Source organism: Babylonia areolata, chromosome 8, assembly GCF_041734735.1.
Source record: "Babylonia areolata isolate BAREFJ2019XMU chromosome 8, ASM4173473v1, whole genome shotgun sequence".
Taxonomy (NCBI): domain Eukaryota; kingdom Metazoa; phylum Mollusca; class Gastropoda; order Neogastropoda; family Buccinidae; genus Babylonia; species Babylonia areolata.
Window position 1 is genome coordinate 14249282 of NC_134883.1, and position 22594 is coordinate 14271875.

Genomic DNA, 22594 nt, shown 5'->3' on the forward strand with positions numbered 1-22594 from the left:
GTTGTTAGTTTTTCATTAGAAATATGTTATATTGTTATGTTTTCTTGTTGTTGTTGTTTTTTTGTTTTGTTTTGTTTTTAAACAAAACTTAAGTCAATAATTTTCACACACACACACACACACACACACACACACACACACTTTCACTTACTCGTATGCGTACACAGTAACCCCCACCCCCACCCCTCCCCCTCCTCCCACTCGATTTTTTTTCCTTCCCCCGTCTAATATCACTTACAGTGAAAAGACGTTAAACTAAAGAACGAACCAACACACACACACACACACACACACACACACTGATACACACACACACACACACACACACACACACACACACACAGAGTAATTATTATCATTATTGTTGTTGATGTTGTTGCTGCTGCTGTCGTCGTCGTCATCATCATCATTATCATCATCAGCTAGTCTTGGTGGTCGATCGTTGTCCGGCCGGAGAAGATAACGCAGGCAGTCTGTGTTATCAGCGATGCGAGCGCAAGTGGCTCCGCGGCAGTTCAAGACCTCCAGTTCAGTCCTGCACACAGGCGCCCGCGGGTGTAACAACGGTAGACTGTTGTCTGGCAAGGGGAGGACGCTGCTGTGTGACGTCTGTTTCTTGCTGCAGCGAGGCGTTGTCGCCGGTCCTCTTCAAAGTCAGTTATCTGTGTAGCGCCCGCCATAATAATCATATCGTCACGTCAGTCATGACGAAACCGTTTTGTTTGAGAAGCAAATTATTTAGCAAATTAGCACATCAGTAAGGTGCATTTATAACTCAAGCTCATATATAGATGTCTTCATTTTGTTATCATTTAATCCTCTTCTCAGGTTCAATCCATCAATAAAATGACAATCTTGCCGGGTCGCTAACAGATTACACACCCTGGCACGTGATCTACTTTCGTTTCTTTCCATCATTCTATTGGCCACGATATCCCAGAGTCCAACTGTGACGTCAAAATTCCGGCCTCTATTTGTTGGATCCCCCTCTACGGGCTAATGAGGTGTGGTTTGACCGTTGGTACCTAGCTGCATGTTCATCCAATAATTTTACATGCTTTAGAGGATTTTATAGTCTTGAAGGTAAGTGCGCAAGTGTCCTTTGTTATCACAGAATGATAAAGTGTTTATAGTTTGTTCAGAATGAAGATTCAGACAACGGAATTTGAGAAAAAGGACTTTGAAGGAACTTGCCAGGAAGTAGCTGTCGATAGACCCAGACACAAGCGGAATGGGAGTGTTGCAATGAGCTGAACCATTTCGTTTACGATTGTATTTGGTATTTCTGAGCAAATGAGGTTGATTGTCATGTTTCATATAGCCGCGATAAGACTGTTGCTCTGATCTGTATATTCATTCTGAATTGATTTTTTTCTCAATCCCCGGCTGTCTGCTCGAGCAATAGAGGGCGCCATTTTGGTGACATCATCGGGCCGGGTTCCTGGTAGGAAAATCTTCCGATATTTCGTCTGCATCTCCATCCAGTGAGTTTGTCGAACTGAGATCAGAGTTCGTTAGTTATTTGTATTCGGCGGTTGTTTTCTTCGACTTTCAGTGTACATTCTCCCTGTCTGTTCTGCATCATAAAGATTAAAATGCATGCATATATTTATGTATGATTACTTTTGACGAGTTCGCGATGTTGATTTTTTAATCGGTGGTAACGGTTGACGTAACAATGAAGAGGACCGACTGCGGGGTCAGATTTATTATCTCGTGTTACTAAGTACATGGAGATAGAGAGAAACCTCCCTAAACACGCAGAATGATCAGATCGAATCATTGTCGAAAGTCACATGGTTCAGAATAATTTTGCAAAAGGCTGACATTTATGAGCCCCACCCAAAACACTCGGCACATGATTGGTCATTTGATTGGATACATTTCTACATTGTTATGAGTCATAAAACTGTAATTGTACAGACGTTTGTTTAATTAAACATTTCTTTTATTTACGTCTGCATGCCGATACGTTCCTCTTCTGTACTGAGCACACAAGTGAGAGCTGTTCTTTTATACTAGATTTGACCAGAGGCCAAGGCATGCAGCATGCTAAAATTAGCAAGTGGGTGTTATCCAAAAATAGTACAGTGCTGGAGTTTATATTTAGAAAATAAAACATGATATAAAGGGAATGCTTGCAGTTCCTGTAGAGTTCCTTTTGTTCCACAAGAGGCAACTGTTTTGCCTGGACATTTTTTCGTGCTGTTATCCTGTGTGGTGATAGCAAAAGAAACTTTCGTGATTCTCCTTACAGACCTTGTTGTGAAATCTGTAAGTAGAAGTAATACACAATTCATTATACAAAAATGTATATATTTAAATAGTTTATCATTCAGAAGTGATAATTAGCTTTGTGCTTACTTTCTTGGTTTAGTTTACTTTTTTGGTTTGCCTTCATTTCATCCCATTGTTATTTAAAGCAACTGTTCAGAGGAGAATCATGCAGGCATGTCACTGTATTGTGGAAGTGGGGAATTTACATCGATGATCAGTATGCCTGTGATTTAATAAGTATCCATGTTTCCTCATTCAGTTCAGTTTTAGTTATACTTTGCATGTGCAACATAAAATACTGGAGTTCTTCCGATCATGTTTCTCTGCAGTCTAATGTCTATGACCAGCCTGCCTGTTCCATTTAATATTCTAAGGTTCCAATTCTGGTTTGAAAATGAAGTTTCCAATAATGGTGTGAAAATGGGCTAATGTCATTATTCGTACATTTATTGGTTTTTGTTTTGTTTTTTATTTGGTAATATATATCTGTTTGGAGAAACAGTAATAGTATTTGGTTGTTTTGTTTCAGTTACGCAGTACAAATGGCTGCCATAAGAAAGAAGCTGGTAATTGTAGGCGATGGTGCCTGCGGTAAAACCTGTTTGCTCATCGTGTTCAGCAAGGACCAGTTCCCTGAAGTGTATGTGCCCACCGTCTTCGAAAACTATGTAGCTGATATAGAAGTAGATAACAAACAGGTGAGTATTTCAATGATTTGGTTTTACCTTTTCAGGACTACCTAAATATTTTTACCCACATATTCATTTTTTGAGGGTTTAGGGATTTTTTCGTGTTTGAAATAAAGGGTGGTATTGTGGAACTGAAGTAGACATGTGGATACAGGTATGGTGTAAGGATTTGTGTACACATTGTTGCCAGTATTTGTTCATGTGAGTTATAGGAGCTTTGTGTTCTTGCAACTTTGCATTTTCTGCAAGGAATTCCTTTCTGCAGGGTACACATACATTCGAGTGATGATGTTATGTCTGATGATAACAATCTTGAATTATTGCTGTAATTAGCTCATGAATACCCAACTATTGGAGTTTTTTGGGTTTTGGGTTTGTTTTTTTTAACCAAGGATAAAAATTTCCTCTATGATATATAAAAGTTATTTTTGACCGAAGTTTTCATATTGCTGACTTTGGAATTGTCATTCACTTAACAGGCCAGAAACTGAGAAAGCAAGAAACTCACTTTGTGAAGTCTACAGAATTGAAATAGGGAGCCAGCGTTTTATGTTGAAAATTCCTTGGTTATGAAGGAAATAATTTTTGTCCTTGATATTCATTGACAGTGTTCCTGGTGTTACTGTTAGATTCTTCTGTTGACCTCATATAAGTTGGCAAACTTTTTTTTTTTTTTTTTTTTTTTTTTTAAGTCTGTCCCATGTGTTGTTGCAGCACTCACCTGCTTTGGTTCATGTTGTTGAAGTATTGTGTATTGTTTATGTGTTCAGTGTTGCCAGTCTGTTTCTGTATTGTTTATGCTGAAACTGAGTGAAACTAGATGAAAGGGGGTGATGTCAAATGTTCAGTTAAAATGAAAAATGATGGTGAGGGGACAACCTCAGTAAAAGTCAATTGCATGTCTGACTTGTAATACAATCACCTAGGTGAATGGGGACTGGACAAGACTGCACTTCCGTGACTTTTGTACTTAGAGTGTTAATGCACTTGTTTATATTCAGTTGTTAGGAGTTGGACATGCAAAAATGTTTTCTTCTGGGTTGTTTTGTTTTTTTGTTTTTTTTTTTTAAAGCAGGTGATTCACATTCAAATTTAACATTAAAAACGTTTAAAATGACAGATACGAAGCATTACTGAGTCTTGTTAACATGTTAGAAGCAAACTACCTGTTAATATCTGTTCAGATGTATTTTTCCTTGTTGTGGTTCATAACATAGCATTTTTTGGTTTGGTTTCATTTCAAGGATTTCTGCTGATATGATATAGTTTACTTTTAGTGAAAGAGATATGTCAACACTTTAACACTTAAAATCATGCTTTATTTTTATAAAATGAATATTTGTCATTTCTAAATTCTACTGGGGGGGTGGGGGGGGGGTTATGTCAATAATTTTGTACTTCCGCAGACCACCTAATTTTGGTTCTTGCTGCCCAGCATCTAGTGACATGCACATGTGACATTAAGATCAACCGAACATTCTTTATTTTCTAGTTTTGATTAGTGTTCTATTGATAGTTGTGTTTATATATTATATATCTGTGGTGAGTTACATGTTGTGAAATAGCATTTTGTGTTGTGTCAGGTGTACAATTGATTTACACAGATTTCTGATTTCCCACAAGTCCCTTCATTTTTATGCCATTCTTAGTTTTATTGTTTTCTCAGACTGTCTTATTTCCATTGAGCAGTCTTTTTCACTGGGCTGCTACTGTTTTGTAACCATTGGTGGATTTTCTTTAGTTTGGTTTCGTCGTTCCCGTGCAAGACATTTCTCCGTAGTCCGTGGCTTTTCGTGGATTGTTTTCGAGCAGCTGCTGGTCATTTCACTGTCAGTACTTTCCGCATCGGCTGATAGTCTCGTCAATACATTTGGTGAGTTCCCATCTGCGTGCTAACGTTTGGATGTTTATTGGAACTTGCTTGGATGAATGCCTAAGTTCTGTGGCATTTGCACTGCATGGCAATTTTGTTTGTTTTTTTTTTTTTTTATCACAGATTTCTCTGCAGACTTATTTATAATACAGTTGCTTGATGCTCTGCCTCTGTGTGTTTAATGATAATCATTATTTTCACACATTTCCATCACTTTCTGTTTGTTTATTTTGTTTATCAAAGCCATTTACCAAGAATCTCTGTACCTTCTCAGTACTGTGCTTGAGACCTTTACTAAAAGTTATGCTTGATACCATTACTAATGATTAATCCATTTAAAATTAAATACTTCTCTTTCAGTTTTCTTTGTATGGTGATTACTAAATAAATATTTAATTTGCTTTGCATGCTGATATTTGTTTTAGGTGGTGTATTTCTTTTGTTTTTAGGTTGTTTTGGGGTGTTTTTTTTGTTTTTGTTTTGTTTTCCTGTTGATTTTCAGGTTTTCCACAATGTTATGCATACGTCAGCAACATCATCTGTCACTTGCGTCAGTCCATCTGTTTCTTTCCTACTTCTCCTGCCTGTCTTATCAAAATCTCTGTTCTATGGTTCATCAAATTAAGTTTTGTTTTTTGTTTTAAATATTTTTTTTTCCACTTAGTGACTCCCTGACTTGGGAGTAAAATCATTTTATTGAATCAGTGAATTTGTAGTGATTACCGTTGCAGTTCTTTTCTGTTTTTTGCTTGCAACACTTTAAGTTTTACATTTTTCTCTTTTCATTGCGATTTCTATAACATTTGACTTGCTATTAGTATTACATTTCATTGGGTTTTTTTCTTGTGTAATGGGTTGTGTCCATTTATGCACACCACAGTATGTTTTTTACGCAACACTATGTCTCGCGTTTTGTTTGAGTTTTTCTTTTTTTCTGTGCCCCAGCTAATTCATAGTAGTTATTGCAGGTTATGTTAAAGTGTTATTAAATACAAAATTGTGTCACATGGATTACCTTAAGACTTTAAATCTGGAAACACATGCAAGATGATAAAATGGTTTAACATACTCAGTGTTTCAAGAAGTACCTATCATTTAAGATTAGTAGATGCAGCTGATAAAAGTCTAAAAGAAAAAAGAAAAAAAAAATATATATATATATATGAAGGGAAGAGAAACATCAAAGTGATCTTGATTTTGTTTTTGAATAGCAAGTGTTTAAACTGAGTCTGTGTAATGGATTCGATTTGGTTGTGTATTGGGAGGAAAAAAGAAATGAATACTAATTACTATCACTGTTAATATGTATATTTCACAGAAACGTTTTGACAGGTTTACATATTCATATTGTGCCTTCTTTGCTTTAGCCCATTCATTGCCTTTTTTTTTTTTTTTTTTTTTTTTTTTTTTTTTTTTTTTTTTAAATGCTTTTCCCTTGCCAAGGAGTTTGTGGAACCAGGGGTAATTGAAAAATGTCTAGCACAAAAAAAACTATTGGAAATACTGAAAAGAAAGGAAATACATTTTGTAAAAGAAAATGAATGAGGGTTCTGAATCTGTGTTTTTTCCTAAATTCTAATTGCAGATAACTATCCAGGTATTTCATAGTGTAACAGAAAAGTTTCTTCCGACATAAAATGATTGTTGTCTGTTCATACCCGCTTTTGAAAAAAACAAGTTATAAGTTCATGATGACAGTCACATCTCTTCCAGACATATAAGTAAATTACTCTCCTGACAATGACAAACAAGGGTTATGTCAACTTAAAGGGTCAATCATATACCCAGAAACTCTGCAGTCAAGCTTTGTGACGTCAAGGACTTTGCCCTGCAGAGGAAGAAACTCTTTTAATGTTTTATGAAACTAGTAGTAGTACTCAGTCTTTGCTGCATGTGGGCAGAAAAAACTTGTCTGCTGTGCATACTGATTTGCTTTCTCTGTGAACAAGTCTGTTTTCTAATCAGTGACAAAAAGCTTGACAAAACAAAAATACATTTGCACTTTCAACCCTGAGTTTCATGAAAACCATGGATTTTTGCTGTTGTCAAACTTCAGCAGTAATCATTGCCAACAGTTCTGATGTTCAAAAACACATCCACTTCCATATGCTCTGACTAGCTATGGCCTTTTACCTTATGCCACTTCTTTTTTCCTTTACCCACTCCCAAACTACACCCACTCATATCTCTTGTCTTAATGTCTGCTATGATAGATAAGACTGACCAGTTGTTAAATGTTGGTCAGTTTCTTCACTCTTGTTGTGATAACTTTCATGTTCAAACAAATCATCAGACATTATTATTTTTGTGTGAATCCACTGACTGGGACCACTGTCTTTGTTGGACAGTTTCTGATGCCCTGGGTTTTGTTGGGTTTTTGTTGTTTTGCAAACAAGAGGCCCCTTTTCACACATGCTTGAGGTGGTTCAGTTAACCAATTATTTTGTTTGTCAGAAATTTCTTTGACAGCTTTATGGGACTGACCCATCACCATCATCCATCTGTGGCAAGGGTTTACCCCTCTTCTCCCAGCACCCACTCCCTCCAGCTCACTGTCCTTTACAAAACCTGTCCTTGGCATGATTACTGGCATTGCTTCTAAGAGACAAAACACAATGATCTAATTTAAGAATATTGTGGTTATCTGTGCAATGTATCTGAAGCTTACTGCTTGCTGATTTCCTGTTCTTTTTTGGGGGGGGGGAGAGGGTGAGGGGGGGGGGCGTTGTTTTTGTTTTGTTTTGGGGTTGTTGTTTTTTTACCCTTACTAGAAATGGAAGGGGAAATTTCCTTTGTTTGGTTGTTGGAGATAACATTAAGTGATCAATTTCAGTAGGTTCTGTTTGAATTGGTAATATATTTCTGTGTCCAAGGGGTGGGGTTGAGGTGTTGCATGATGAATGGAGCTGCTGGGTGAATCTTTTGAAAACTACTAGTCCCTTGAACAGTTCCTGTTATATATATATATATATATATATATATATATTCTACATAGTTCATTATTAATCCTGAAATTTGAACCTTGGACACCTAGACCATAATGATACAGAACCTGGTCACAGCTGTTCTAATTGTAGTGAGTGTGAAAAAAGCCAAAGTTCACTATTGGCATAGGCTATCTCATATGTGATATATATGCTCATATGCTGTCCCATTTACAACTCAGTTTGTGTTGGCCTTTCAGAAATTGTCAGTTACAATAATTTTTTTCTGCTCATCAAGAGGGACTGTTTCAAACTCTGAGCCAGACAACATTTATAACAGACGCAGAACATTCAATACCATAAACTAATCAGAATAACTGGCACTTAATAAGCACATTTGAGATGATTGCTTGTCCCTCAAATCACTTAATTATGTGTAGGCTCTTATTATTTATAATAAAAATGAATCCAAAAATGGCAAAATAGTCCATCCCATCTCAGTGTTCATAATGAACATTGAAGCATAACAAGGTCCAGTTAAGTAGATGTTGATTATTTATGCAGGTGATGCACAGGATGGTTTTTGCTTTTATTTTGTTTGTAGTCCTTAGTTGTGCATGGGCGCTTGTTAATAAAGGAAGTGGAATCTTTTCTTCTTTTTTTTCTTTTTTTTTTGTCTAGAAACTCAGACTGATTGCATCAAGCAAAAATAAAATAAAACAATCATATATGGTAGATTTGAAATTAGCAAAATACCACTGACTTCACAGAATGACCCATGATCCTCTGTCTTCTTAAAATGATTTTCTTTTTTTTTTTTTTTTTTTTTTTTAACTTGAAGACCCACTCAGTTTTATAAGTTGTAAGGAACATTGCATATTTCTGTTTCAAGAAATTCAGCAAATATTTTTGTTGACAGAAACATGGTCTGTTAAGAATGGGTGTGTTTACAACAACAAAAAAAGCATAACTATTTATATTTTTTAAATAGTATGTAGTTTGGGCATGTAAACATTTGAAGGAGGATGAGGGATGGATAAAATCAGTGGCATAGCTTTTGGATTCTTAAGTATTTATTTTCAATAATTGTTTGACATGACAAGCAGATATGACAAATGTGATTTTCTAGATAGCAGCAGGCATTGGAAAGGGTGAAATTCAAAGTCATGAAGATTATTCTTTATGCTTACATTTTTGTGGAATGTTAAGTGAAGTAATACCTCCTTATTTTAACTCATTTTACTGTGGGATACCATGTTGATTTTACATACAATTGCAAAGCATTTTTACAATTTTAATTTACTCGTTATAGAACTAGAAGTTAGAACTACAGCTAGTTAGAAGACTTGGATACATTGTTAACCACCATTTTAACTGTTATTTCATCACTGAGGGAGTCAGTCATATGTGTCACAGCAGTATTAACTGATTGAATTTATGCATGTATACATCATTACATGGACAACATTCTTAAAATTTTCTGGAAGTGAAGATGGGCTACAACGTATTTTATTGTGTCCATGCTTTTCAGTCTTTTGCCCACAACCTGATTGTGATTCCTTTGTTGTTTTTGATTGTTTTTTTGTCTTTATGCCCTAGTGACAAAGAGTTTTAAGTTGCAGAGGGGTCTTGAAATTTGGTCTCCTGTAATTTGATACCATCACTCTATCGTTGTTATGAATTTTTTTTTTTTTTCTTCATATAATTACTACTACAATCACTTACATCCCTTTAGATATTTAAACCTTTGAAGCACAACAGCACCCTAGAAATATATCAGTGTTTGCTGTCAGCGGGCTTTGCAAAGCATTTAAGTAATGCCAGAAGTAACTAGTACAGTAGTAGGGACAACTGAAAACATTACAAGTTGTGATTTACCACACTTTAGTCTAGACTAGTAAGTAGTATTAATGTTTGTTTCCTATATGTTTCACATGGATGGCTTTTAATGATTTATCAGTCTTCAGTATAAATTAAAATGTTTCCATTGAGGCTGTTGCGGACTAAAATTCATCAGAAGTGTGTGCCCATTTGTGTTTGGAACAAGCATGATTAAATATGTAGATTCTACAAATATCAATTCTGTTGAAGTACTAACTAAACTAAGATTAGATGAGCTCACAGTTTGATTAGCACACTGGTCTGTTATTTATTAGTGATATATTTAAAAGCATAACCACACTATCATGTTATTGTTTCCTCTCTATATAATCTAGCGTATGAAAAGGTGAATCTGTATAATCACCCTGTATTGCTTAATTGCAATGACATGTGAGTCTGTGGAAAATTATGAAATTGGCATTTTGTTACCCACCAAAATTTAAAGAAAACACTTGGCAAACAATAAAACAGAAATGAAAGCTTCTCAGGCATGTCTTGAAGATAAGGTTGCAATTTAAGTGAGGATCTGTGGTCAGTGCCATAAGGCATTATCATGATAGAAGCATTTATGATAGAGCTTAAATGACTTGCATTCAACTTCATTTAACTTGGTATAGTGATCAGCCCTGATTAAAGCATTGGTTAACTTAACCGAAATCATGATCAGAAATTAAACTTTAAAGGGTCACAGTTAGATATATGGCACAAGGTAATTGGTGGTATAGCATAGGTTTTACTCTTGCATCCAGTTCCCTTAAGAGGTGGAACAATGATTGGTCATGGTGAAAGCTACACGTCTTTGTGAATGTCAAGGTCAAAATCAAGTCACTGTTTCAGTGCAACATATATAGCTTCCTTCCACTGTACATCATACTTGTTAAATGATTGGCCATTATAAGAGAACTAGTGAGGTCAAAGTTCATTATCAAGATTGCACTGTAGAAAAAAGCTGTTCAACATAATAAAGCTTGTGTTGTGGATCTGTCTTAGTCTCAATATCAGATTGGTACAGTGGTTGTTGATGGTGGAACATTAATCATGAAATTGTGGAAGATCGGAGTCAGTGATCGAAATCTCAAGATGCCAGTCTGATAGTGCTTGACCTGATCCCTTGCTTTATCATTTATCAGTTTATGATGCCAATTTGATAGTGCTTGACCAGATCCCATGTGTTATCAGTTTATGATGTCATTTCTTTTCTTGATTTTATATTTCTTTTTTGTCTTCTACTCTGCTGTAATAACTATGAATTAGGAAGATATCGCACATAAGTTTGCATAAATTTAGTGTAACTTCATCTTTATTGATACTATTCAGGTGTTTTGTTTCTGGACATTTTCAAAAACTTAACAGTTCAGCTTCAGAAAAATTAAGAATTTATTAAACTTTCATACACTGAAATAGTGGTATTCTACTCTGTTCTGATGACTGAATTAGGAAGATATCACACATAAGTTTGCATGAATTTAGTTTTAAGCCATAGGCTTTTCCTCCAGTTTGTTGGTGGTATTTTGTGTGTGTGTGTGTTTTCTCCTACACTAGTAACTAAATATTTATTGATATTATTTAAGTGTTTTGTTTCTGGACATTTTCAAAAACCTAAACAGTTCAGCTTCAGAAAAATAAAGAATTTATTAAACTTTCATACATTGAAATATAAACTTTACACACACACACACACCCTATCTTTTTTTTATTTATATTAACTATGAATTACGTGTAATGTGTCCAGTGCATATTTACACCAGTAAGAAGTCACCAGAATGGATGAATATTTTTTTTTTATTCTTGGAAGTTACCTCCTTTTACAGTTATTAAATTCCACCTTCAGCATTTTCAGGAAGTAGCAAATTGGTCAGTTACTACCTCCAGAAAGTAATTGTTTATTTTTCAAATTATTTATTATGTTTATTGTATTGATCACAACAAAAGCTGCCCTTTGCATTTGTCAGTTTTGAAAGATGGTTTATGTTTTTGTGTTTGCAGGTTGAACTAGCTCTGTGGGACACAGCTGGCCAGGAAGATTACGATCGCTTGCGACCCCTGTCCTACCCTGACACAGATGTCATCCTCATGTGCTTCTCCATTGACAGCCCAGACAGCTTGGCAAACATCCCTGAGAAGTGGACTCCAGAGGTTAAACACTTCTGTCCCAATGTGCCCATCATCCTTGTGGGCAACAAGAAAGATCTGCGCAATGATGCCAACACAATCCGTGAGCTGCAAAAAATGAAGCAGGAGCCTGTCAAGTTTGAAGAAGGGAATGCCATGAGTGAAAAGATAGGTGCTGCGGACTATCTGGAATGTTCCGCCAAAACCAAAGAAGGCGTGCGGGAAGTCTTTGAGAAAGCAACACATGCAGCACTCATCCAAAAGAAGAAGAAGAAGGCTAAATGCGTAGTGCTCTGAGGAGGGATGTTGACTACCTCGGGCTTAGTTCAACGCAGCGGCAATCATCACTTATTTTGTTCTCTGTCCTCTCAGTACTGCTTTTTCATTACCATGGCCCATGGGGAAAATGAAGAGGGGAGAGCAAATGCACTGCAAATCCTTCACTCTGATTTAGTGGTCATGTGCATTTACAGTTTCATCTTATGCCTGCCTACACACCATGCTTATGATGTTCTGGATCATACTCATCAAACAGAATATTTTTTGTTGTTTATTTATGTTTTGTAGGGTTTCTGTTTTTGTTGTTAGTTAAACATGTCTTCACACTCTTGTTTTCTGTTCACAGTTTTGTGCCAGACTCTTGTCTTTCCCTTCTTCCTTACCATCGCTCCCTCTCCCCCCCTCCTCTTTCTCTCTTCTTCTCACACTTGCAAATAAATTACTTTGAATTATAAGAATGCAGAAAACCATGTGATGGAAGAGAACATGTTTTGACATTTGCATTTTCATTTTTAGTGTGCCCTACATGTATGAATTCCCATGGAAATTAAACAGATCACTGATTGGGTTATAGTCACCTTGGACGTTTAGAGCTACACTGTAATTTGACAGTAAAAAATGATTCCGGGTTGAATTTAACTTGAAAGTAAAGATTTTTACTTCTTTTTTTTCTGATTTCTAAACATGACTAGTGGCTTAGTGGATCAATTCTCATCAGATCCATTGTTCAGATTAAAGATTCGATAATACCCTTACAGATTTTATCTAAAAAAATACTTTCCTTCTTCACAGAGAGAGAGCTCCGTGAAAAAAATTTCCTTGATTTGACATTTCTGATGGGTATTTTTTTTATTTGTTCTTGAAATCGGCATCGATACGAAATATTTTCAAAGACAAGTTTCATAGTCATCTTTCCAGGTGAGGGAAGGTAAATATGGCAGGGATATCAGACTTTAACTTGATTGATGCATTAAACAATACACTCACTGCACTTGGCACACTGTTGTGCATTTGCCATGGGTACACACTGCACAGTACACAAATCTAGCATGGAAATTAGTATTTGTCCTTAATATTTTATGTTTTACATACAAAGTGAAACAGACATTGGGGGGGGGGGGGGGTTCCCTTGGCTTATTGGCTGTTTGCTTTGTAGTTTATTTCACACAAATAGATGTATTGATGTTATGACTTTTTAAAATAGAATGAAAAGTTTATGAATTATAGCCATTTACACCACAGTCAGAGAATACCTTCAGTTTGATCAGATGAAGTTTTATATTGATAGCTTGTATCCAGTTGTATATAAAAACAATGCGGATATTGTGATGGAAGAGATACTTACGTTGGTGGAATTAGAAGTGGAAGTGTCAGGAAAGGAATGATACTGCTTTTCAATTTTCATATTAAAATTGAAAGCCTGTTAGACCCAAAACTTTGTTTATAAATTATGTTACAGATATACCACCCCACCCTTTGAATAGTCCATGTTTGGAGGTTTGTTTGGGGTTTTTTTGCAGAGTATCCAGGCATAAATTTGTATGTTCAGTGTTAAAAAAGAAAAGAAAAGGGAGAAGAAAAACTTTTTTGTTGGTTGGTTTTGAGAGGGTTGCTTGTTATTTTAGACTTCCTATCTGGTGGACATTGTGCAATAGCTTATTATGATTCTTGATTTGACCATACAACATATTGTTTATATTAACTGGCAGTGTTATTTACAGAATCATGCTCTGAGGAAAAAAGATGGACTGGCACATTTAAATAAAAACAAAAACTTTTATTTTTAAGACTCACCAGGAAATGCAGTTGTGGCATTTTATAATTTTGATGGGGGGAAAATGTCGTATATTTTACCCTCAGCATTTTATCACTATATCCGATTAACTTTTTTCTGCCTTGTCTATATCTTTGATTCTTTGCTTTCTTCTGTGTCAAGTTCTTTGTTATACTTCTTTCATTGTAGCCATATGCAATTTTACTGTTTTCCCCAGACTTCATTTTGTTCTCTCTCTCTCTCTCTCTCTCTCTCTCTCTCTCTCTCTCTCTCTCTCTTGCAGTACTTTCATCAGTTTTGTTTGCTTTTTTTTTTTTTTTTTTTGGTTGTTTTTGTTGTTCCTGAATGATTTCTTTATGATTTACAATTTTATTCAGATATCAGGTGAAAGCTAACATGTAGTATCTTTGAGGGAATTTAGAGCTAGTAATATTTCTGATGCATTATTACTGATGTTAATAGGAGGGATAAGTGCATTATCCAGTATCATTTTCTTAAGGCTCGAAGACCTGTCTTTGTTTTATTACCAGACTTTTATTCTGTATAGACTGGTTGTGTTGAGTTGTTGTTTTTTTTAATATTCAGATTTTTTTCACAGTTGGGATAGGAGGAAGGGTTAGACTGGTGATAACATAGATGAACTGGAATGAGAATACTGACAGTATCCAAGCCTGTATAACAAGAAAACTTTTCTTCGCCTTTGAGGCTTATCAGAGTTACAGAACACAAAAATAGATCCCCCCCGCAGAACCTTGGTTTACTGCTTCAAGCTAAACTGACAGGCTTGTGGTGACACACAATCCAGAACATTCCAGATTTTGATTGTTTTTTAAGTACATGTAGCATTCATGTGGTCTGCTTTTCAATTTTCCATGGTCTCTGTTTATCAACTTGCAAATATATGCACTTTTGTTGTTCAGTTCTTCTATTGTTAGAACTGTTTACGATTTCCTTTTTTCTTTTTTCTTGTTGGTTTGATGCTAACATGCGAATCGCTTTTTTATTAAAGCATTGGTTTAAATCATGCTTGTTATTTCTGGCATTGTTTTATCAGCCACATTTCATGTCGATGGTTTATGTAGTTGACACTGAATGTTCGCTTACTTTGTATCCACCTGTACATGTATGGCTAAAACTATCCATTGGGTTGATTCCATGAACATGTGTTGCCCTTACTGTGTCTCCACCAGGTCTATCAAAGTAAGGCCTTTGTGTACATTGCTAACAAAGTTAATAAATTTTGTATGGTCTGAATTGTGCGAGTACTTTTTTTCAAAAATGTGTTTTTGTATCTTTCTGGTTGTTGCAGTGCATGCAGTTACATATGTTTGACGTTGACTGTACAATAGTGTATGATATAGCCCCAGTTTGAACAACTGGTGTTTTGTCACTCAAAATATTTCATTCCATTGATTGATATTGATGACATTTGCCAGTGAATGTTTTGTGTTGCAGTATAGTCCGACAGAAAAAAAATGTTGGTTTTTGATTTGTTTTTGTTTTTTTTTTGTTTTTGGGGTTTTTGTGTGTGTGTGTGTTTTGTTGTTTTTTTTTGTTTTTTTTTTGTTTTTAGTTTAAAAAGAGAAAGAGGAGAAAAAAGTATGGCATGAATAGAAGAAAGACATTGTTAGGAAATATCACTATGGGAGATGTGAACCATTGTCCCAGATTGTGAGGAAATATTGGAGATGTGAACAAGCGTCACTGTGGCAGATCAGGATATTTGTGGTTGCCTTACAGCTCTTCTCATATTTTACTATTTTTAGTCGTAATCCGTACCTGATTGAAGACCTGCTGTCACCATGGAGCAAGAATTTTTAAAAGCGAAGTCGTCTTGCATCACTATATGTTGCCAAAAGCTGATACACAAAGCAGTGGCGTGCATCTGGGACAGGGACACATCGACTCATAAAATCATTCAAGTGCAGATACTGTTGCTCTCCGTAAGACAGAGGCATACAGCTTCAAATTGTTGCTTGCTTTCCGGTGTATAAGGTACAGAGAAAGAAACTATTCAAGTGGATGGGGAGTGCTCGTAGTACATTGAATTTCTTATCAAGACCAACCTTTTTGATTGATCTCTTCTTCATTTTTTTTTTTTTTTTTTTTAATTTAATATTTCTCTCTTTGTTTCCATTCTTATAAAAGCCATTAGAATAAGAAAACAGCTACTGCTGTGATCAGTTAAAGAAAAAAGTAGTGAGTGTTCTGTCCTTTTAATCATTATAAATAAACAACCACGGTGGTGTGGCATCTTTAAAAAATATGAATCTGAAGTGTTGACCTGTACATGATAGACTCACACAATAGCAAGCACATAACAGAATGCATTGATTGTCAAAAACTGATCAGAAATGCACACACACGATGATGTTAGCAGTACACTGCTTAGCATGGAATTTGAAGTGAACGTGATAGCCATAAAAACAAGCAATAGGTCTAGCTGTTATTGAGAATGAAGGAACAAGGAACAGATAATACAGAATGGAGGACATTGAAGTTCTCACCCTTAAGCCAAGGCCATACATGACAGTTATTTTCAAAACAGTTTCATTCAAATTTGTAATTAACTATTATAGATGGATATTGTTAGGTATCACCCAGGATTCACAAAAATCAATAATAAAAATAAATAAATAAATAAATAAAAACAAAAATTATGAAATAAAATAAAATTTAAAAAAACATTTTTCATGCACTGGTTGCCATGGAAACATTTCAGAATGGCCAACAACAACAACAACAAAGAAAAGCTTTATAACTACAAAACTATCATAGGTACTTCTTTTTTTCTTTCTCTTTTTGATTCATAATGACCTTTAAACTCACTTACTATGACTAGATGGCATTATATCTGAAATATTGAATTTTTCAACATTTCTTTAAAAAATGACTTTCTGTTCTTGAATTTTTTAAATAAATAGCTGTAACAAAAGAACTTTCGCTTTGACTCCGCTATTCCAACATAGAAATCAAGTAAAGGGTATTGAAAAACAGCTTGAGATGGTTCAAGTATATGTATGTGTGTTCATTCCAAAGGCGTAGTGATTTGAATGTGGTCACAATACTGAAAAATTTCACAAGAAAACTGGATATTTCATTTGCAAGCAATCTTTAATCATCCATTGCACACATAAAACAACATATTTTGATTTAAAATTTAAAAAATTTTTAAAAAAAGAGTTGGTGTACTGGATAGAAGAGACATTGAACTTTGAAGTGACCGAAAATGTGAAAATTCCAAAATCACAAAAAATCTCTATTTTAGTGACAGATACACTGCCGTGTCTGGCCTTAGATAAAACCAACCTCCTGAATATAAAAGCATGGACTTAATCAGTTTTGTTGTTGGTTTTTTGTTGGGGTTTTTTCTTGCTCTCTCCAAAAGACTTTCTTTTTTCTTGCCCCCCATCCCCCCCGAAAGAAATTACAACCATTGAACCCCTTGATGAGTTTCCAGTCCTGTGTGAGTACACTGCACTGTCTCCTCCAGGGCTTCCAATGTCCAATGGAAAATTGAATGGGTGCTTATATCAGATACCTTGCTTACATCCTCTCAGATCATATAACTAGCAACACGGCCTCATCGTCGTGTTTGTCCTGTACGATAAGTCAGATTGGCTTGATCAGATATGTTAGAATAATAAATTTGCAGCATATCATACAGAAAATGTTGTGATATCAGTCTGAAATGAAACTGACAGGTGTTAATTTGAAAAGAAAAACAAGTGGATAATTATTATTCTCCAGTATAAGGAAATCATCCCTCCCCCCTTTCCCTATTGAATTCTTTGATCCAGGGATGATAAACTATTATGATTCTTAAACTGAAAGCTAAAATGAACTTTCCAATGTCCAGATTCAATGCTACAGTCCATAGATCTTAGTATTCAGCTACTGTTCAGAGTGAATTTAGCACATTTAGACACATAGACCATTTAACAAGCTCATGACATGCTTTCTAACACACCTTGTAAAGAAGCTTTTCTATGAACAAGTCTGTATGCTCAGATAAGACAGGAATAGTGTAGCCATGCCACACTAAAGTGGAGAATGAAAAATGCCATGTATTAGCCGTCATGTCCAGTGCAAGTTTATTTAAATAATTAGTGGGCAGACCACCTTGTCAGCATAAACAATAGATTTTTTTTTTTTTTTTTTTTTTTTTTTTTGTATAATAATAACCTCTCAGTATATTTAGCTTTATCATGAGGTTGAAGCTTCTGTGATGCCAATTAGTCATTGAGAATGGGTATGTTTGATCATTGCCATCATGAGCTTGCTGAAAGAAGCAAAGCATCAAATGGGTGTAATTTCTTAAAACTGTTCTCTGGCTTGGGTTTTCTGTTCCTTTCTGTACCACCTCAGTGTACAAGAAGGTGCTTTGATAGCATTTGATATAATTTATATATATAAAAAATTATGTATGCATACACTGAATACAATCCAATTATTTGGACCTCTCTGGCTCATTTGAAAAACAACCTGCGCACACACATGTGCACACACGCACACATGCACTCCTTCCCACATCCAGCTATGTGATTTACTTTAGCTTATTTAAAAAGACAACCTGTAAACACGCACATTCTCTTGGCCTGATTCCTTTGTTTGAAATCTTCCAAGGGAAAAGTCATGAAAGAAAATTCTGTATGATTAAGAATCTGGAGGAAAAGGAGCAAGCAGAACATCTATTCAAAAGGAAACATAACCACTGTGTTAACGTGGGAAACCAGTACTGCAAGTATTGGCCATGGAATTTTGTGCAACAAGTATTACCCAGAGATTTGCTCCAGTGCATTTGAGATCATGCCAGTGAATCTGCCAGGGGTATGTCTTCAGGTAATGTGTATGTATTTTTGAGTCAACTTTTCTTTCCAAAGTTAATTACAAACAGGATACCTGTGTTTTCATCAGAGGTATTGTGTACTCGTTCAAATTTAACCGTGCATTTAAAAAATTTTAAAAAATCCATGTGTGGATGTGATTTTGCCTTACTGACCTGAATAGATTACCTTTATTACCTGTTTTTATGTTACACCTGCTAAACTGATTATATTTTGTTTATTCAATGTGTTGCAGGTTGAACTAGCTCTGTGGGACACAGCTGGCCAGGAAGATTATGATCGTCTACGACCCCTGTCCTACCCTGACACAGATGTCATCCTCATGTGCTTCTCCATTGACAGCCCAGACAGCTTGGAGAACATCCCTGAGAAGTGGACGCCAGAAGTCCGCCATTTTTGCCCCAATGTTCCCATCATTCTTGTGGGCAACAAGAAAGATCTGCGAAGTGATGAAAACACCAAGCGCGAGCTGATGAAGATGAAACAAGAGCCAGTGCGGATAGAGGAAGGGCGTGCCATGGCAGAAAAGATCAATGCTTTCTCATACTTGGAATGCTCAGCAAAAACCAAGGAAGGAGTCAGAGAGGTCTTTGAGACAGCCACTCGGGCAGCTCTTCAAACCAAAAAGAAGAAGAAGGGTGGCTGCAACGTATTGTGAGCAAAGTTTGCATAAGAACTGGTCCAGTCCGGAGCAAGGGTGACCTAACCATGGAATCCTTTGCCTGAAAGTCCAAGGAAAGTCTGGCCACTGCATCACCCAGTTCTGCAACACCAGTTTCCATGAAGCAGCTTGGTCCAAACCCAGCTGTGACTATCAATCTCCATGTAAAAAAAAGTTTTCATTAGGCTTTATATCATTTTTCAACTTGTTTAATGTTGAACTGTGCTAGGACTGTACTCACCTGCTCATTTGTCATGAATGGTGAATGTTCAGTTGTTGTCAGGTCTGTACTGGTCGTTTGTACGCCTTGGTATTGCAAATTGTTTGGCAGAGATGTCTTTAAGACCCTTTTGAGTAAGTCATGTATACTGTATGCCCTGTTTCAGTGCCTCGCATCACTGTTACATGTGGGAATGAGGGAGGGGGCTATGGTGTGATTCATTTAGATTTCCAGCATTGGATGATGTGAATGAAAAGCAGTGAATGAAAGGAATCTTTTCTTGCCTTGTGTTTGCACGCTTTCTTTACCGTTTTCTCCACTCTGTCATGCCTATTTAGCGTATGTTGTGCAAGGAAATTGTGAAAGGGATTGTTGATCCCAAATGTTAAGAGAGGAGGTGCTTTTAGACATGGTAATATGTTGATATTCTGAGGAGAAGTTCTCTTTTCACTTCCATGATAATTGTATTCAGAAGTATGCAATACACCTTGTCCGTCATGTTTGTCCCACTTATATTGACAAGTCTCCTTTTAAGTATATTCTTTTCAGTCAGATTGATCTGATACAGTTCAGTGTGTGTGGATCACACTTGAAAACATCATCTTTTTTTTTTTCTTTTTTTTTCTTTTTTTTTCCAAAACTGTCATTTGTATGTAAATTGTAATGCCAAGATTATAATAAACAATAGAAGAGCAAACTTTGCAGTCACAGTGGCCAAAATGCGATTATTAGTAACAAGTCTTTCATTTCAATGAGTAATCCTTGTCCAGTGAAATAAATTATCAAGGATGATGAGCACACAAGAGTCCACAAGGAATACTCAGGTGAATATATGCTGCTTGGGAATGGGGGGGTTCCTATCTGGTCAATAGTATGAGTACAGAACCACATAATTTTAACTGCATATGGATTAAATACTTGGTCATAAGGAATTCCCAAAACATAATTATGTTCTCCATGTAAACTATCATTTATTTGAATGAAGTTGGAGTCATCCACTACCATTCATTGTGCACATTGACGAAGTAATAAGTGAAATACTGTGTAACATGTTTACAGTAATACTTGACTTTGTTTTACTTTGTATGTAAAATGTTATGAAATAATTTACTTTTAAAAATACTTAACATATTGTATCTTACAGTGGTGAAGAAATATGTTATCCATATGATAAAGCTTTCTACAAGTTCAGGACAAACAGCTAATATTTAGTAGATCAGCTCTTTGTTCGGTTATTATGTGAAATATATTTTGCATAAAGACTGCAAGTGCCAGTCAGGTAAGGTATCTAGAAGTCATATAGTTTGGGGTTTTTTTTTCAGAAGAGTTGATTTTAGCTAGTGAACTCTGGTTTTGATTGCATCTTGAGGGAACAAGAAGTTCAGGAAGCATGTTATGCATTCAGTGTGAGTGAAGTGAAATTATCTGTCCAGTCATCAGATGGCTAACATCATCATTCCCAGCCCCAGAACTGTGCATGGTATGATCATGTTCAACCATTCAAGACAAGTGCAACTGCTTCCCCACCCCTTTTTCTCTCACCCGTACACAAAAAGCTAATTCTAGCATCTTGGCTGTACATTTTTCTTTATATTCATACCTTTAAAACTTGGAAACAGAAGAATCATGTGGTGTATTCAAGTATATTATTGTATTATAAATTGTTTCATTGTTCATGCCTCTTTCAATCCAGTTTTGTGGATACAGTTTACCTGGCTCTTAGATGGTGGTGTTTTGCTGAAACTTTGAATTTATTGCTTTTTTTTTTTTTTTTTTTTTTTTTTAAATAGCAAGGTGTCCAGTTGTATATTCTCCTCAGTGTGTAATCTTGTCTGGCTTCACTGCTTGCTCTGTTCTGTTTAGAGCTGTGTAATTTTGGCTGTTTTCTTTCCCATTCGATAGTAAATAATTTATGACTGCAAGCTTCAGGAGTTTGATTTGAATTATTTGAGAAACATTTGCGTTTGCTTGACCTGATAGAATTCATATGCATTCATCATGCTTGAACAAACCTACAAAAATAGTGTGCCATACAAAAATTCACCACCACGTTCCTCCTAAATAGCCCTAAAGAAAAGGGGGCAGGGAGATGGTAAAACTCCCCAAATAAAGCATGACAAGTCAACTGTCTTTTCTCAGATAAGGCAGGATGATCATGCTGTCACTCCTCAGCCAGTCTTGTTTAGGTATGCTTCATCAGCAGCACTCATCTAAGTCACACACAAGTACAGCAACATGAGCAGTCTTTTTGGAATTGAAGGTACATGCTGGCACACATGTTAGTACTCTGAGCTGTTTTGGTGCTTTTCTCTCATGGCATTAACATGTACTGATATAAACATCAAATATATTCAAGTCATACCTCTGCATTTGTACAGTCAAGAAGAAGCCGTAATTATCATTTTCAATTGGAAGATAAAATCTGCTTCCTGATACATTTTTCTGCCAAGTTTCTTCAAAACAGTTTCTGGTTCTGTGCATACATAATATTTTCATGTGAAATTTTGTATATATGTGTGTGTGTGTGTGTGCACAAATTGACATAATTCAGATTTACAACATGACTCATCGAATGTGAATGTAATGCTGTATATATCTCTCTCCCACAAATATACACATGCATACCAATGCAGAATCACACATCAGTGTTCACAGATGCACATGAAGACACATGAATTTCTGCTGACATCATACCGTCTTTATTTTTAATCCAAGAAGACACACAAGGGTAATCAAAACAATTCAAGGTAAGAGCTAGCTTAACTTGTAAAATAAAAAGCATAAGGATGAAGGATGGGTATGGAGGTCCCACGTTCACTTCCCCAAAAGGTGAACATTACTTTGGTTTACATATGATGTGTCATGTGGATGCAGAGATTTCAGAGGCCAAGTGCGGTATGTCCAAATTTGAATCTAAGCTCCTGACTAAGACACCTTTTACAGATGGTATATACAGTTCAAGAAAGGTCATAAAACCACTCTCCCCAGCATATTTCAAGTTTGCATATATTGTAACAAGTCCCAAAGTTTAAAAAATACTTGCACACACAGGCTTGA

The 22594-nt window shown here is 35.9% G+C and overlaps 1 protein-coding gene across 3 annotated transcripts; it reads left to right on the forward strand.

Moving 5' to 3' along the window:
* Nucleotides 1–970: 970 nt before the first annotated feature.
* Nucleotides 971–21459, forward strand: LOC143284558 (ras-like GTP-binding protein RHO). 3 transcript variants are annotated; one of them, XM_076591340.1, is made up of 3 exons: nt 971–1083; nt 2807–2975; nt 18892–21459. In XM_076591340.1, exons 2-3 carry the CDS (start codon nt 2820–2822, stop codon nt 19312–19314), a joined length of 579 nt encoding a protein of 192 aa, XP_076447455.1. In that variant the 5' UTR covers nt 971–1083; nt 2807–2819; the 3' UTR covers nt 19315–21459. The 3 variants fall into 3 exon arrangements, with proteins under 3 accessions (XP_076447455.1, XP_076447454.1, XP_076447456.1); XM_076591339.1 differs by lacking the exon at nt 18892–21459 and adding an exon at nt 11631–15063; XM_076591341.1 differs by lacking the exons at nt 971–1083; nt 18892–21459 and adding exons at nt 2170–2274; nt 11631–15063.
* Nucleotides 21460–22594: the final 1135 nt, after the last annotated feature.

Excerpts from the sequence above, each read along its gene's own strand:
- LOC143284558 (XM_076591340.1), top strand. The coding sequence starts at position 2,820 with ATGGCTGCCATAAGAAAGAAGCTGGTAATTGTAGGCGATGGTGCCTGC. Across the intron at positions 2,976-18,891 it reads TAGAAGTAGATAACAAACAG|GTTGAACTAGCTCTGTGGGA; the intron begins GTGAGTATTTCA and ends AATGTGTTGCAG.